The sequence below is a fragment of the Furipterus horrens genome, unplaced genomic scaffold, assembly GCF_987537825.1.
Source record: "Furipterus horrens unplaced genomic scaffold, mFurHor1.1.pri manual_scaffold_3, whole genome shotgun sequence".
Taxonomy (NCBI): domain Eukaryota; kingdom Metazoa; phylum Chordata; class Mammalia; order Chiroptera; family Furipteridae; genus Furipterus; species Furipterus horrens.
Genome location: NW_028327173.1, coordinates 5889158 through 5903688, shown reverse-complemented (window position 1 = coordinate 5903688; position 14531 = coordinate 5889158). Strand labels below are relative to the sequence as shown.

The 14531-nt window shown below is 48.4% G+C and overlaps 1 protein-coding gene across 7 annotated transcripts in view; it reads right to left on the bottom strand.

Annotated features, from left to right (window-relative positions):
- Positions 1 to 8208: 8208 nt before the first annotated feature.
- KIF1B (kinesin family member 1B) overlaps positions 8209 to 14531 on the bottom strand; it is a 132275-nt gene continuing 125952 nt past the window's right edge. For all 7 annotated transcript variants that reach the window (XM_090268568.1, XM_090268571.1, XM_090268570.1 and 4 more), the window contains 4 exons: positions 14202 to 14351; positions 13426 to 13618; positions 13103 to 13221; positions 8209 to 12589 (listed from right to left, as the gene is read on the bottom strand). In XM_090268568.1, coding sequence (XP_090124694.1) covers positions 12547 to 12589; positions 13103 to 13221; positions 13426 to 13618; positions 14202 to 14351 — 505 coding nt within the window. In that variant the 3' untranslated portion in view covers positions 8209 to 12546. The remainder of the gene's footprint in view (positions 12590 to 13102; positions 13222 to 13425; positions 13619 to 14201; positions 14352 to 14531) is intronic.

Below are 14531 nucleotides of genomic sequence, written 5' to 3'. Positions count from 1 at the left end.
GGATTCTTTATATAAACTTTTTCATTGTGTTGCTTCCATATTTGCCTGCTTTGTACCAGCCAGGCCTTCCACTTCTTTTCTTTCTATACCCTCCCACATCCTGGCAAGGGGATCACGGGCTGTGGTTGACTCATGGTACAGACATCCAGGTGGGGCCAGGGTTAAAACAGAACTTCCTCCTGAGGGGAAGAGAGGCACCTGTCTTTTCAGTCCTTTTCATTTCTTCTTGCTTTTACTGCATGCAGAAATAGCTGTAAGCAAGCCCAGAATTTATTTTTCAAGCTATACGCAAGGAGTCTGCCCTTAGTGCTTCCCTGAGCGGTGAAAGGAGTGGATATGAAGATGGAGAATAGGTAAGCCAGGCAGACCAGAGAGAGTGCAGCAGCTTCCGTGTCTCTGCCAGGCTAAAGCCCTGCACTGAGACCTGGGTCTTAATCCCAGCTCTGCCACCACAGGCAACAGGTGACTTCATAGTAAAGTCATTCAGCTCAGATGAACCAGGCTGGCAGGAATCTTAGAGCTCTCCCAACCGAGTGTCCCCAAACTCCAGTATGTAAGGAAGCTAGTTAAATGTGGGTTCCGAAACCCCAGGTTTGGGACTGGGCAGGAAATGCACTTTATGAGGACTCTCAGGTGATTCTGATTGTGGGTGGTCTGTGGACCACCTTTCAAAATAATTCTCAAAGGGAAGGGTGGTCTGGGGGCCCTGGAGGTCCCCGAGACACTTTCAGGGAGAAGCGGGGACAAAACTATTTCTACAGTTCCCATTCATATCTGCCTTTTTCTTTCTCGTTCCCTCACAAGCGTACAGCGTTTTCCAGAGGCTCCATGACATGTGATATGGAAAAGATTAAATGTGGGAGCAGATAGGAGAATCTAACCTATTTATGCTGCATTAAGCCAGACATTAATTTCCAAGATTGTCAAAAATATCACATCCCTGACTTTTCCTTTCGTTCTGGGAAACTGTTACTCAAGTTTCTCAGTTTTAGTGTTTTAAATGGTAAATACAGATAGGTGTCATTCACATCAACAGCTCTGTGGGTCCTCATTTTTAAGAGTGTGTAATGGACCCTGAAACCAACCAGTCTGAGCACCACTGATCTGGTGCAGAGCTGAGACTTGCTGAGTCACATAGTGCGACACCAGAACCGCCCCCTGGGGACGGATTAGATGCGCTCCGAAGTCCCCCTCAGTAAACCATGGATTCGTGCACAGCCTCAGTGATAGGGACAGCAGGTGTTAGAGGTCAGATCAGATGGCTTCGCAAATGACCTGGGACAGCTTTCTTGGAAGTTGCCTGATAAAGACGGAACGGAATGGGTTTTGCTGTCCCACTGACCTCTGCTGGCTCGTTTCTTTTCTTTCTAGCTGTGCAGTTTGGGGCAAGTTACTGACTCTCAGAGTTTCCTTATGTGTAAAACAGGAATAACAACATCCCGCAGGGTAGCTCTAGGGTTCATGGAACCAATGAAAACTTGTGCCTGGTACTTAGTACCCATATACGAGTTCCTAGCTCTTTAATGGAAAGGACCCAGAAAGAAGAGATACAAACTGTCGTGGGAATGGGGACTGAAGCGAACAACTGCTCCTAGACTTCTTTGTGAAACCCGGGAGAGAGGTGGATGAGCACCCCTGCAGCTTCCTGCAAAGCTCCAGTGGTTCCCCAAGTTCCAGCTAAGACGGGTGAGAAGATGGTCCATGAATTGGATTGTTTGCTATTGAAAATTTTCCCATTTGACAACGACATAGCCATGAATTTCACAGCGTCTTCCCAATCCAAACACATCATCCCAGGTATCTTATCCTCTTTCCCGTGGCCATTACCTTCTGTTCTGCACCCCTTCAGGGTGCCGTAAATAGCGGGCACCAGCACTTCCTGTTAAAAATACGCCACCACCCCCGCGCAGCAAGCACATCCTAATACAATGTCTGGGAACATGCGCCTCAGCCTGAGCTTGGGTCCATGGGCCCCGACCAGTGTGACTTGTAGTATTTCGTGTAGGGCGGGTCTGCTAGCACTCTCAGTGGTTATTCTTTGCTTGTTTAAATATGAGAATGTCTTTATTTTGCCCTTATTTTTGAAGTATGGTTTTGCTGGATAAAAAGTTCTTGGTAAAGTTTTTCTGCTTTCAGCACCCTGAGTAGCTCATTTCAGTCGCTATAGCTTTCACCTTTTCTGGTGAGCAGTCACTGTTATTCTTCGGTACGTGATGTATTGTTTTTCTCTTGCTCTTTTGAAAACTTTCCCTTTGGTCTCCAGCAGTTTATGATGTGTCTAGGTGTGGCTCCCTTTTAGGTTATCCTATTGGGGTTCACAGAGTTAGAACTATAAACTAATGTCCCTCAGCACATTTAGAAGTTTTTAGCCATTAATTCTTCAAATAATTTTTTTCTGGCCCTTTTTTCTCTCCTCTCCTCTAGAACTCCCATTCCACATCTCAGTGCTCTGTTCAGATGTTTTATTCTCATGTTTGTTTTTGGCTTGGCTTCCTGAGAGTTGCCCCATGTCTCCTTCATTGGAAAGATGTTGCACGCAGACCCCTCGGCCACATCTGTGTGCACGTTGCAAACTGCATTCACAGCTTACCTGCTCCCCCACTTTTCCTGGGCTTTCTGGAATCTCTGCTGCACAGGTGCACTTTCCCAGTCAGCCAGGGGTGTGCTGAGAGCTTCTCTAGTCCCTGTATGGCACTTTTATTCCCAGAGTCTCCCTGTGAAATTTCTGGCTATTCTGCTGCTTGCCTGAGACCTCAGGCTAGGAAGCCGTGAGTTTTCCCCACTCATTTCTTACCAAGGTTGCCAGTTTTAGCCGATAGAGACGGTACAGGTACCCTCCCCTCCCAGTTCCCCCAAACAAACACGATCAAGTTTGCACCCTTTGGAGCAAAGTCCTGAGCCTGTAAAACACCTTTCCTTACCAACAGAGAGGAGATGGAATGGAAAGCAGTAGAGGCAGCGTCCCGGGCAAGAAGGCTGCAGGCCTCCACTGCTCTTACCTGAAGCTCTATAGTCGTTTTTTTTACCCCCAAGAATAAATGGCTTTTAATTTGTCTGTCTTCAGTTGATTTCAAGTACTTTAAAATGTTTTTAGTCATTTTTACCAATTTTGTGCTTTCTCATTTTATGCAGTGAGCATTCCCTGTCCTCTTCAGATTGCCATAGCCAATACACCCTCCATGGGTCCTTTTGTCTGCGATGAAGACCTTCATCGGATCCCCAGGGAGATGTCGGGGCTGGGGACTTCTGCTAAAGGCACTGATCACGGGGCACGCTGAAACTGAAACAGATCCTGAGCCATGCGCTGCTTCCGCTGGCAGTTCTCTTCCGCAGGCCGGGTTCGGCTACGCCTCGTAGCAAGTAAGAAATCCAAAGCAGAAAATGCAGGGAGAAGCTTCCGAAAGGACAGGCGCAGGGAGCAGCCCCAAGCCCCGCCATTCTCTAGGGGCTAGGTCTGCAGGCTCCCTGAGTGCAGGGATTCCACCTCCTGCCAGTCCTGCCTCCTTCCCGTGTCAAAATGAGGTAAGGCCTATAAACTTCAAATTGCTACACAACTCTTAAGATGTCGTCATCAATATTATCCAATGTGATAAAGAAAACTCAGCGCAGGGAGGCTTTCTCAGCCAGTGAGTGGCAGAACTGAACTTTAACCCAGGTCTACGAGGGCCAGCCTGGCACTCTTTCCTGATCGGATCAGCAGGCCACAAGCACACAAACTCTGACATATTTTCCCAGGCAAGCCGGGAATGGGTGTATATTAGCCATGTTCAGTTGACTTCACATGGAAAGCTAAACTGAAGTTACCTTTCAATGCCTAGTCTTGGAGGGCACTTGCAGAAACTTTACAGGGACAACTTGACACAATAGGGCCCTTCAAAAGAGCCTAGGGCCTCCCACACCTTTCAGCTTTGTTGCAACCACTTCCTCTTTCTGTGGGTTGGGTTACAAGGAAGCCTCCTATCAGATTTGTGCAGGAACAAATTGATTGCTCTAGTCTAAGATTTGTCAAGGGAGATTTGTCAAGGAAGCAGTTATGCTGAGTCAAGGTGACTAAACATCTGGCACACTGAGTTACTATGGAATAGGCTTCTTTTAAGGCAGACATTTGAATATCTAATCAAATAGCCAATGATGTTTTTCTTCTATTACCAATGTTACATGCTACACAGCCTTCTTCTTTCTTTGTTAAGCTGCTAACAACCAGCAAAAAATACTGCTTCCCAGGTCCCAGGATTGTTGGAAAACTACAGCAACCTGGGTTTGGGAGAGCAGGGCTGGGACAAAGGTTAAGTCATCCCCCCCAAAGCCTCCCCACCCCGGCCCCCATTCAGAGATGGACACAGTAAAACCATGGCTTACTTGAGTTAGAGCTGACCTTTAGTTTTTAGAAAATCCTCAAAGGCTTGGCCTCTAATACTTAAGTAAACAGTAATGTGACTTAGCATCTGGCCTTGCCTTAATTCCCCAAGTCCCAACTCAAAGCACTGGCAGGAATTCTCTGAAAACAGCCCTTCTGTGCAAACATCCCAGGGCTGAATCCTTTGTTTGACTTACGTAAGAGGGCGTGCAACATACTAGTAGGGGCAGATTTGAAGATCCCAACTCAGCCACCACTTGGTGTATAATTCCCGCAACTGAACTCAAGTGACTTGTTCACAGGCTAGGTAGGAAGTAATTTTGTAGAAACCCAGAGACCAAATATTCTGAAGCCAGATAAGTGTGTGGTGTGCTCAGAAAAGCTGAAAATGTAAGACTATGCAGAGACCAGGAGTTTCTAAGGGAAAGGGGAAAGATCTCTCCATGCAACCAGAAGTGGAATGACAAGAACATCAGATAGAAAAATAATGCATGAAATGTGCACCGTTCCCTGGGACCTCCTGACATCCTATAGTGTCACCTTTGCCAGAGACATGGCCACTCCCAGAACACTACCCTAAGTGAAGGACCAAACCTTTGTGACCCTGGCTGGGGTTTCGTTAGAGCGCACAATCAGCTTTATAAAAACGAATTCACTTGAAACGAAAAGCCCAGTGGCGTTCAGGACGACATGGCCTGCTGGGCTCCCTAGAGCCGACCTAACTTCTTAGACCAGTGAGTTGGGAGTCCTGGAGAAGACAATGCTCAGAAGATGACACGCCTGTCACGGGGGTCTGCCCACCCACACGGCGATGCCTCCTGGGCTGTGGATAAGCCACAGGTGCCCCGGGAGGATCGAGGACCTTCCTCGCCACTGGTGGGGCGGCTCCACCTCACCGGCCTACCCCTTTCCCACCTTCAGGTTTCCCTCCAGTTCATTCATTCCAATCGGCGTCCACCCATGCGGGGCCAGCTCCTTTCACAAAAACCTCTCCTTGACCCCATGTGCTCTCCTCCCCTCCCTTTATAGTAAAAACCTCTGAAAACCCTATCTGGACTCATTCTTTCAACCTCCTCTCCTTCTGTCTGCCCTTGAACCTGCTCCAGTTAGGCTTTCTTCAGCACCGCTCACGAAGAAGCTCTGCTCACCGAAGACCCCGCTGGGGCAGAGGCACAGCTGCTATCTCCTCCAATGTAAAGTGAGCTCCCTGACTGGAACATTCCTTACCTGTCAGCCCCTCACAGACCCCCAGGAGAGAAAGGATGGTCCTGTGAGTTTGGAAGGAGCCCCTGCGCATGGATGGCCGCCACCTCCCCCCTCTCTGAGGACCTCGGCTGCCTCCAGGCCACACACTACTCTGCTGAGCCTCTACTTCTGCTACTCAGACTGGGCCCCACGACAGCAGCACTGAAGCCCCATGGGAGCGTATGAGAAACGCAGAGTCTCAGGCCTCCCCAGCCAGAACCTGTATTTCACTACAACCCCCCGGGGAGTCTGGGGCGCGTGCAAGTTTGAGGAGCGCTGCTCCCCACCCTCTGGCTCTGGGCCTCAGTGTCAGGAAATCCATTTATCCACCAATACAAGCCACAGCCTCCAATCTCAGCTTTAACAATAATACAGGTGTTTTGATCTCCCATCTGCCTTATTCTTTTCTTGGTTGGCTCTGAATTTGGGAAAAAGTGATGGTGTTTACCGGCTCCCTCAGATTTGCTACACGCCCCTGTTCTCAGAACCGTGGTCACTGCTCAGCACTTGCTTTAATCTGTCAGCTCCATCTTCCAACACTTCCTTGGGTTGCCCAGCGTCACTCTTCCCCCAGGCCACTTCGCCCTGCTGACTGTCCTCTCTTCCTGACCTCTACACGTGGCAGTGCTCCTGTTCTCACCAGCTACACTCACTTGCCAGGTCTCCTTACCTGTCACCTTCATGACAACTCCCAAATGTGTGTCTCCAGCCGCAACCTCTCCCTCTGAATTCAACCAGTGCATCCAACTGCCTTATCGCCTCCCCACTCAGGTGGAAATGTTGATATCTCAAAGCGAACATTACTGAAACCCAATTCTTAATTCCGTACCAGCCCGTAAGTGCCCTCCTATCTTCTTCACCCTAGGGGACTGCCCCGCTGTCCCTGCTGCTCAGGCACACATCCCTGCGAGCTTTCTCCTCTCTCTCTGGCTCCGTGTACGGTCCTTCAGCCAACTGTCAGCTCCAATTTAAACGTATCCTGAGTCTGACCACTTCTCCCTGCCTCTGCTGCTCCCACTCAGTCCAAGCTGCCATCTTCTTCCCTAGACTATCGGGGTAACAATGTCCTAGTTTGTCTCCCTTCTTCCACTTGTCCCCCTCCCCTCCTCCAGTCCCCTCCTCTCCCCCAGCTCTTTTCCACTCTACAGTCAGAACGGTTGGTCAGCTCAGTTGGTTGGAGCGTTGTCCCCGACACCAAAGTTGGGGGTTTGATTTCTGGTCAGAGCACATACAAGAATCAACCATAAATAAGCGGAAAAACAAATCGATGTTCCCCCTCCTTTCTCACCCTTCCTCACTCTCTCCAAAGTCAATAAAACACAAAAATATACACGCAGCCATACACATAGCAACAGTGGTATGCCACGCAGCCCACGTGTGTAGTAGGCTACACCCTCTAGGTCTGTGTAAGTGCACCCTTTGATGTTGGCACAAGGATGAAATCGCCTAATGATACATTTCAAGGACCTATCCCCCTTGTCAAACGATGTGTGACTGTAAGATCATGTGACTCACCTCAAAACCCTTCATTGGCTTCCTCTTTGTCATGAAATGAGTTACCTGAGCCCTAAACCACCTTTTCTTTTCTTTTTAAATAATTTATTTGTTTGTTTTATATTTAGAGAGAGGGGAAAGGAGAAAGAGAGGGAGCAAAACATCACTGTGTGGTTGCCTCTCACTCGCGCCCCCAACTGGGGACCTGACGTGCAACCTAGTCATGTGCCCTGACTGGACCACCTCTTCTGACATCATGACTCCAATGTTCAATCCAAGCCAGCCTCCTTGTTATTTCTGAAACCTAGAGAGGACACTTGCCTTTAGGGCTCAGTTTCTCTGCTTGGAGACCTCTTTGCTCAGGAATTTGCATGGCTTACCCATTCCTTCATTCCGGAGTCTGTACAGATGTCATCTCCCAAGAGAGGCCTTCCTTCCCAGACCACACCATCTAAAATGATGCCTCCTTCCCATCCCTTCTAATCCTTCACTCAGCTTCCTTTTGCTCTGTGATAGATTGTACTTGACGTAAACTTGTGTAACCAATGTCCTCCCCACTGGAATGGGAGGGCCACAGGGCAGGGGGCATGTCCTGTCACTGCTGAATCATCAGCATCTGGACTGCACCTGGTCAGGTGGGTACTTGGGCAGGTGTTGAGCAAATCATTGCTTTTTGCCTGAATGCTGCTTTTCCCTCCCTTCGTGTTTCTCCCCAAACACCCAGGACAGGTCCCTGCACATGCTCTGCTTACAATGGGAACTTGTTAAACTAAGATGATTATGGTCAAATTTTCACCACCCGACCCCGCGACACCACCACTACTACAGAATCATTCGTAGGTGTATGAAGAGAGGCTTTGGGGTGGGGTGAGGTGGAGACAAATCTTTTACCTAAAATAGCTGCTGCCATACTTGGAAGGGAAGTACTTTCAAAGAAACAGCACCTCATTAGCATTCTTGGTTATACAATAGCTGGTGTTCTGAATGGTCAGACAGGAACATGTAGGTCGTAACACCGTGACTTTTGTCCTAGAAAGCAGTATCTTCACAAGTCAAGAAAAATCTGTGTAACTACCATTCAAGGGGCAAAGAATAAATGCACTTCGAGAGCCTTCTGATGCACTGTTTGTACCTTTATTGTTTGACCTCGTTCACTAATAGTTCCGTGATGCAAGGTTACCATACACAGGTAGGCTATGTCTGCATTGCACGCCTAAGGCTATACAGCAAAAGAACCAGAATTAGTACAAATACAGGAACTATATTTACATTCTGTATACCCAAGCTCCACACGTCAGATAATATTTACATAATGAAACATGGAAATGAAAACCTGAAACTAATAATGTACATTGTTGCTGATGTGCTCGACTCCTTCACTGGGGAGAGATCAGTTTGCAAAGTCTTGGTTCAAAAAGGCCACTTATGTTCACGGGTTTTGTTGTGGGGCACAGGATGGTGACATGAGACTTTAAGTCTCAATGGACAAGTACGTTAGAGCCACAGAGTCTAAGACACTGCCTTCAACATGAGGAGGCTGACAGAGTTCTCAGGCGAACTGATGCCAGAACACACAGCGTGACAAAAAAGTAACGTGAAGACATGAAAACAACATATGACAGCCAGGGTTTGGCGAGAGACCAACCTCAGCTCAGACTTCCCACCTGAGCGTAGCCATTTGGCTGCGAGTTTTTAACATGAATTTGTATCAACTCTTAAGTTTTTCCTCCAAACAATTAGAGGCTTCCCTAAGATTTGATGGGGCTCAAATCCAAATTTCATAAATGGCCTTTTGAACAGAGAAAGCAGATAATCTCTCAGCTGATACTTCAATTCTAAGGAAACACAAATCAACACACTCCTACCTCATACAGTAATGGCTTGGCCGCACACGGGCTGAAGCGTCGCCGGCCACGGCGGGCAGCTGCATGCAGTGCACACGAGTTAAGAGTCCTGTGTAAAACACATTCAGCCCACCTTCTGAGAGCAGCAGCAAATTAGAATTCTTTTTAAGGAGCAGGTTAACAGTCCCATTTTAAAAAGGAACCAAAAGGAAAAATGAAGGACCCGAGTGGAACAAACAAGCCCTGACCCCGCCCAGGAGCGCCCGCGCGGAACACGCGGCACAGGGGCGCCGGGTGCCGACAGGTGCTTCACGCCAGCCATCCTTCCTTTTCCAGTCCAATGTGCAATTAATTACAGCTGTATAAATATACAAATACCTTACAAAATTAAATATCCCTGTAAATTAGAGAACAAGCAGCAGGCAACAAAGTCTTTGCTTTGAAATATGTGCCAGACAAAAGTCAGTTCAGTTTTAGATCCCAAAAGACTTTTCACAAGGATTTAATTTATTCCTTCGTCTTAAAAGAGCTGAAAAATATCCATCATAAGTATGAGCAGCTCTGTAGGGAAAGAAGATACATACTGATAAAATAACAGTGGTTTCCTAGTTGGGAAAAATGACTTCCCTCGCCATCGCCCTGCTGAAGCGGCGCACGGCAGTTCGGCTGCGCGCCCAGCTGCAGGAGCAGCCTTCCCGGGGCCCCTGGCTGCGCGCAGGGCTGGCCGGCCCCGCGGAGCCCGGCCTGGGAGCTGGCTGACCCCCAGGCCGGCGCAGGCAGGAGGGCGTGAGCGCTGGGTTGGTGCGGGCTGTGAGGCCACATTTTGCTTTGGCAGGAGAGAGGAGGATGGGGGAGGAGGGGAGCAGATGATTGCTTTTAATTAGCACTCATTTCTCTTTAATTTGTGTAAGAGCTTTCTTACTCGCCTTTTTTTTTGCTTGTTGAAAAGTATTTTAGGAAAAAAAACTAAAACTAAAAACCCTCAAAAAGTGGTTTCCTTAAAAGGTTCAGTACATTCCCCAACTTCCCTGCCACTATGGCTTCAGCTAAAGCCTCATAAATACTTGCTGTCATAAACCCTCTCCCAGAGCTTCACAATGGGGACGGATCTGTCCGGAAAAGGAAAATCAACCCTAAAACTGCTCCAACTCCAATTGGAAGATGGGCCCCTGGGCTGGGAGGAGGCGCGCCTGCCCGAGAGCCCTGCCTCCTCATGAGGCCCTCCGACCCGGGCATGTTACAAACAGTCCAGTGCAGCCGGTTCTAAGAGCTGACACCTCCAAAGCAAAGACTTTCCAAGCCAGTTTTGAGTCAGAAGAAGAAACAAAAGTCATTTCAGTGTAACACATGATTTTACTTTCCCTCAGCCTTCCCCACCTATCATCACACAGACATGGACCCTTCCATCCACCTTTGCAACAGCAGCAGCATCCATGATTAAATTCTAAAAGTAACCTTCAAATTTCATTTCCCTGAAATTAGATTTAATTCCAGTCCAGGAAGCTGCCTCTAAGCACCGACAGATCCTAGATTTGAGTATACACCAGAAGGGTATATTGTGTCCATTAGACAATGCAGAAACCGCTAACTACATTAAAAATATCATTTAGAAAACAAGTAACCTAAATGTTAGTGACCTATGTGTAAGAAGAAGAAAGCTAAAAAAACCTGCTAGTTTTTATTGACCACTTTTCAGATAAGGTCAGAGCCTGTGATTTCTGTCCTTTCTTCTATTACGTTCTCCCTGCCTCGCTTTCCTCCTCTTTGCCAGGCAGCTCTAGTGAGGGCCGCTGGGCGCCCTGGTCTGCGATGACACCAGCCAGGATGTCGGAAGCAAGGGTCTGGGTGACGATGAGCCTGCCCAGCAACTATCCTGCAGAGCGCATGGTCCTTGTCCTTTGTTGCCTGAAGCAAAGCCACCCAGTTCCCCAGCACCCTCCAGCCTTAGGACCCTCAGTTTCCACAAAGTGGGAACAAGGAGCTAGTGTCCTGAATGCCCAAGGGATGGTCAAACAGAGTCTGAGCAGGCAGGTCAAGGATGGTACAGAACAGCCCACAGCGACTAACTGGCAAAGCCACTCAAGTAACTTGGAGGCCTTTTCCTCTCCATGTCATTCCTGCAGAACTTGGGGGCATGCTGGCAGCGGAAAGAAAAAGAGCATCTTCCATGATGGCCTCTGGAAGCAGCTGTCCCTGTCCTGACAGAGGAGACTATCAGCTTCCTCCTCTCACCCCTGGCAACGTCTCCACACCCGATGGAGAGGACCAAGGAGAGGCCAGACGGATACAAGCAACAAAACAGCGGGGCCAGGGCTCAGGCGGGCCCTCTTCTCTACCCCCAGACATCCTTTTGTTTTGATTTTAGTGGTGGGGGTAGTTGGTTTTAATCCTGGGATCCAGAAAGCAAAAGCCTGCCATGTTTGCTTATGTATGAGTACTGTATAAGGGAACAGGCATCACTGAAAGCATTTTCAGTTTGACAAGGATTATTGTAAATAACCACCGGATTCAGGGGAGACTTCCAAGTTCATACGTGAAAGCTACATTTCTTGGATCAAAGGGAGCTACAGCAATCACAAGGTCATTACTCGGCATTACCACAATTACAATGGCAACAATGGCCAAGTTCCTCATCAGAAAGTGAAACCCTCCCCCTTGTGGGACATTTGTGTATGACACCGCGCTGATTCCAAACTGTTCCACACCCTCACTAATGCCACGAACAGAATGGAGAAACAGAGAAGAGGCTCCCTTCCAGCTGAGAAACATAATTCACAAGAACCCGGATGTGAGCAACGAAAAGCACCCTACTGACTGCCTGCATCCATGGCACCCCCCCCCCCATCCTACGCTCCTCTGAAGCCTTGGTTCCTCCCCCGCAAAAGGTCAACAGCAGCCACTGTCCCAGGCCTGCTACAAAGTCCTCTTCCCGTCTCCCTCCACTAACGGAAAACTGCCAAGCCACGCTCTAACTAAGCCCCAGTTTCAGAGAACACCCCTGCCCCATCACTGAGCGCACCACGACATCCTCCCTGAATGGAAAATGCAGGAATCAGTGGTGGACAAAAAGCAATAGAAGGGGAAAAGGTAAATTTTTTCCTCTCAGGTTCTAGAAAGGCCAGATGTCTCCTCCCTCTGTCTCTAAGCCACCCAAGAAAAATTAAACTGATATTACAAACAGAGGAAAGAAAAAAAGTATTATGTTGTTTAAAAAAAAGAAGAGCTATCCAAAGACAGCAGTACAGATATCAGAGGAGGTCACAACAGGGACCTATCATACAAAAGGAAGCCAAATATACCAAAAATAACTTGGAGATTCACTGGATTCCCCTCTGGGATTTTGTAGGGTGTTTTTTGTTTGTTCTGTTTTCCCCCCCTTTTGTTAGGCCACATGCTACTAACAAGATTCTCAGCACAGGAAAAAAGAAAGAGTACAGAGCAATGGAAATGGGGAACGGGAGCTAGAAAAAGTGCTGGACAAGGAGGGAAAAGTAGTTAAGCCACAGGATTACATACAAGAGTAACCGTCAAGAGTCACAAAGAGAAACGAGAGGTAACACTTTCTTTATATCTTGGAAGGCGAGTGAGGGCGCCCGGCAGAGTCACTCAGTACTTCGGCTGGCTCGGGCACCTGCGGGAGAGTTTCGACCTGCGGGTGAATATGGAGAGGCAGGTTAGAAAACTGGATCCAGATGTTTTGCCCTCACAGGCCTCTTCCTCCATGGTTCCCTCCTTGGGAACTTCCTAAACTGCACTGCAGGGCCAGGTGTCTAGGTTCCCTGGACAAACAGGCTGGGCTGTGGCCTTCCTCATCAGGGGACCCTGGAACACAAGCCCCTCATAGGATCTGAGGCCGGATCATAAGGCTGAATATTGACTGACAGACCATTAAGGCCCCCACAATCTTCCCCTTACTCAGTCCTAGAGACCCCTGCTACAGAGATCAACTGAGTGCAAATGTGACCCGTCTCCTTACCTGCTCAGGACACCAGCTGATACCTGATGAGAAGCCGAGGCCTCGTCACCACCCTACAACCGCACTTACACTCCTGTCCTTCCTCTATTTTAAATCTGTTTGCAGGAAGATTGCCTTCCCTATTTATGCTAAGTCCCTGGGACCAAAAGCCAGGGAGGGGAAGGAGACACAGGGACAGCCCCTTACCGTATTGTGCCGGCAAGGAGCGGATTAAAGGCATATAACCAGTCGTTCATGTCTTTGTCATTGAGGGCCTGCAGAAGGACCCCACGGTGCTTTGTGAGTACAGCAAAGGTGGTAGGTGTCTGAAAGAGATGCAGGTAGACAAGAAGTTACTAAAGTTACAAGTAATGGGATCACCTGACACATCCACAGGGCATACAGCATTTGACACTGAAGGTTCAGAGAGCCAGATGTACAGGAGAGGTGCTGTACCACATGATGGAGTCCCCAACTCAAATGGGAAGGGCGTATGTGGCAATGGAAAGCCAAGCGAGGGCAGGACTGACCTTCACCATGGTCTGCTGGTCCTCACTGTATTCCACCTGCGCTGTGGACAGGTTAATGATGCCACGTTCCACTGGGTCTTTGTCACTGTTATAGATGAAGACATAAGGGCGACGAACCACAACAAAATGTTTAGCCCAGTTGCTGGAAAATGGCTCCTTGAAATGCAGGTATCCTTTCTTAGAAACCACCGAACTAAAAAGGACAATATAAGAAAGGTTAGTTTCTCACGCACACACACAAAAAATAATCAATGGTGTGGCTCAGTGGAATTAGCACTGGCCTGAGAGCCACACGTGCCTGGGTGATAGGCCAGGTCCCCAGCTGGGGGCATGCGAGAGGCAACCACACATCGATGTTTCTCTCCCTCTTTCTCCCTCCCTCCCTGTCTCTCTAAAAATAAATAAATAAAACATTAAAAAAAAAAAAAAGAATAACAACAATAGCTACCTTAAGAAAAAAAGTAATCATGAGCTGAGGACCATGGAAATATGTTTCACCTAGGCCAAGTCCCTCATGTGAACAAAACAGGCAAATGATCTATTTGGCTTAGAGCCTTACATGCCAAAGTAACAGAACAAAAGAAAATAAAGCACCACACGGCATGCTAAGCCAGGCTGGGACTGCGTTACAAAATCCCGCTGGAGCAGAAACCAGCATAGCGCATCTGCCCTGGATCCATGTGTGTTAGCTGTGGTATAGACCTCACGGAACAGGTCTCGCTGGTTCTTGCTGGTTTGTTTTTAATACTGGAGTCTCTGGTAAATATAGTACTCACCCTGGTCTAATTTCTTCAATATCTGGAACAAGGTTGAGAAATTCATTTTTCCCCGCTCGGGCCAAATAGGGCGTTTCCACAGTTGGAACAATCTGAAACTGTTCAAATTCTGGGCAGGGACTAGAGGCCTGGGAACTGGCTTCTGGGGTCCTTTAAGAGAGAGAGGTCAGGGGTAACAAAGGCCTCAGCGAGGTCAGTGCACAATGTGTACAAGCACCTCACCAGGAGGAACGACGCCTCTCCCTGCCCACGAGGCGCCTCGCAGACGCCCGTTTCAGAGAGCCTGGCTGCGCAGGTGAGCTGGCGTCAGTGAGGCACAGTGGCAGCTCG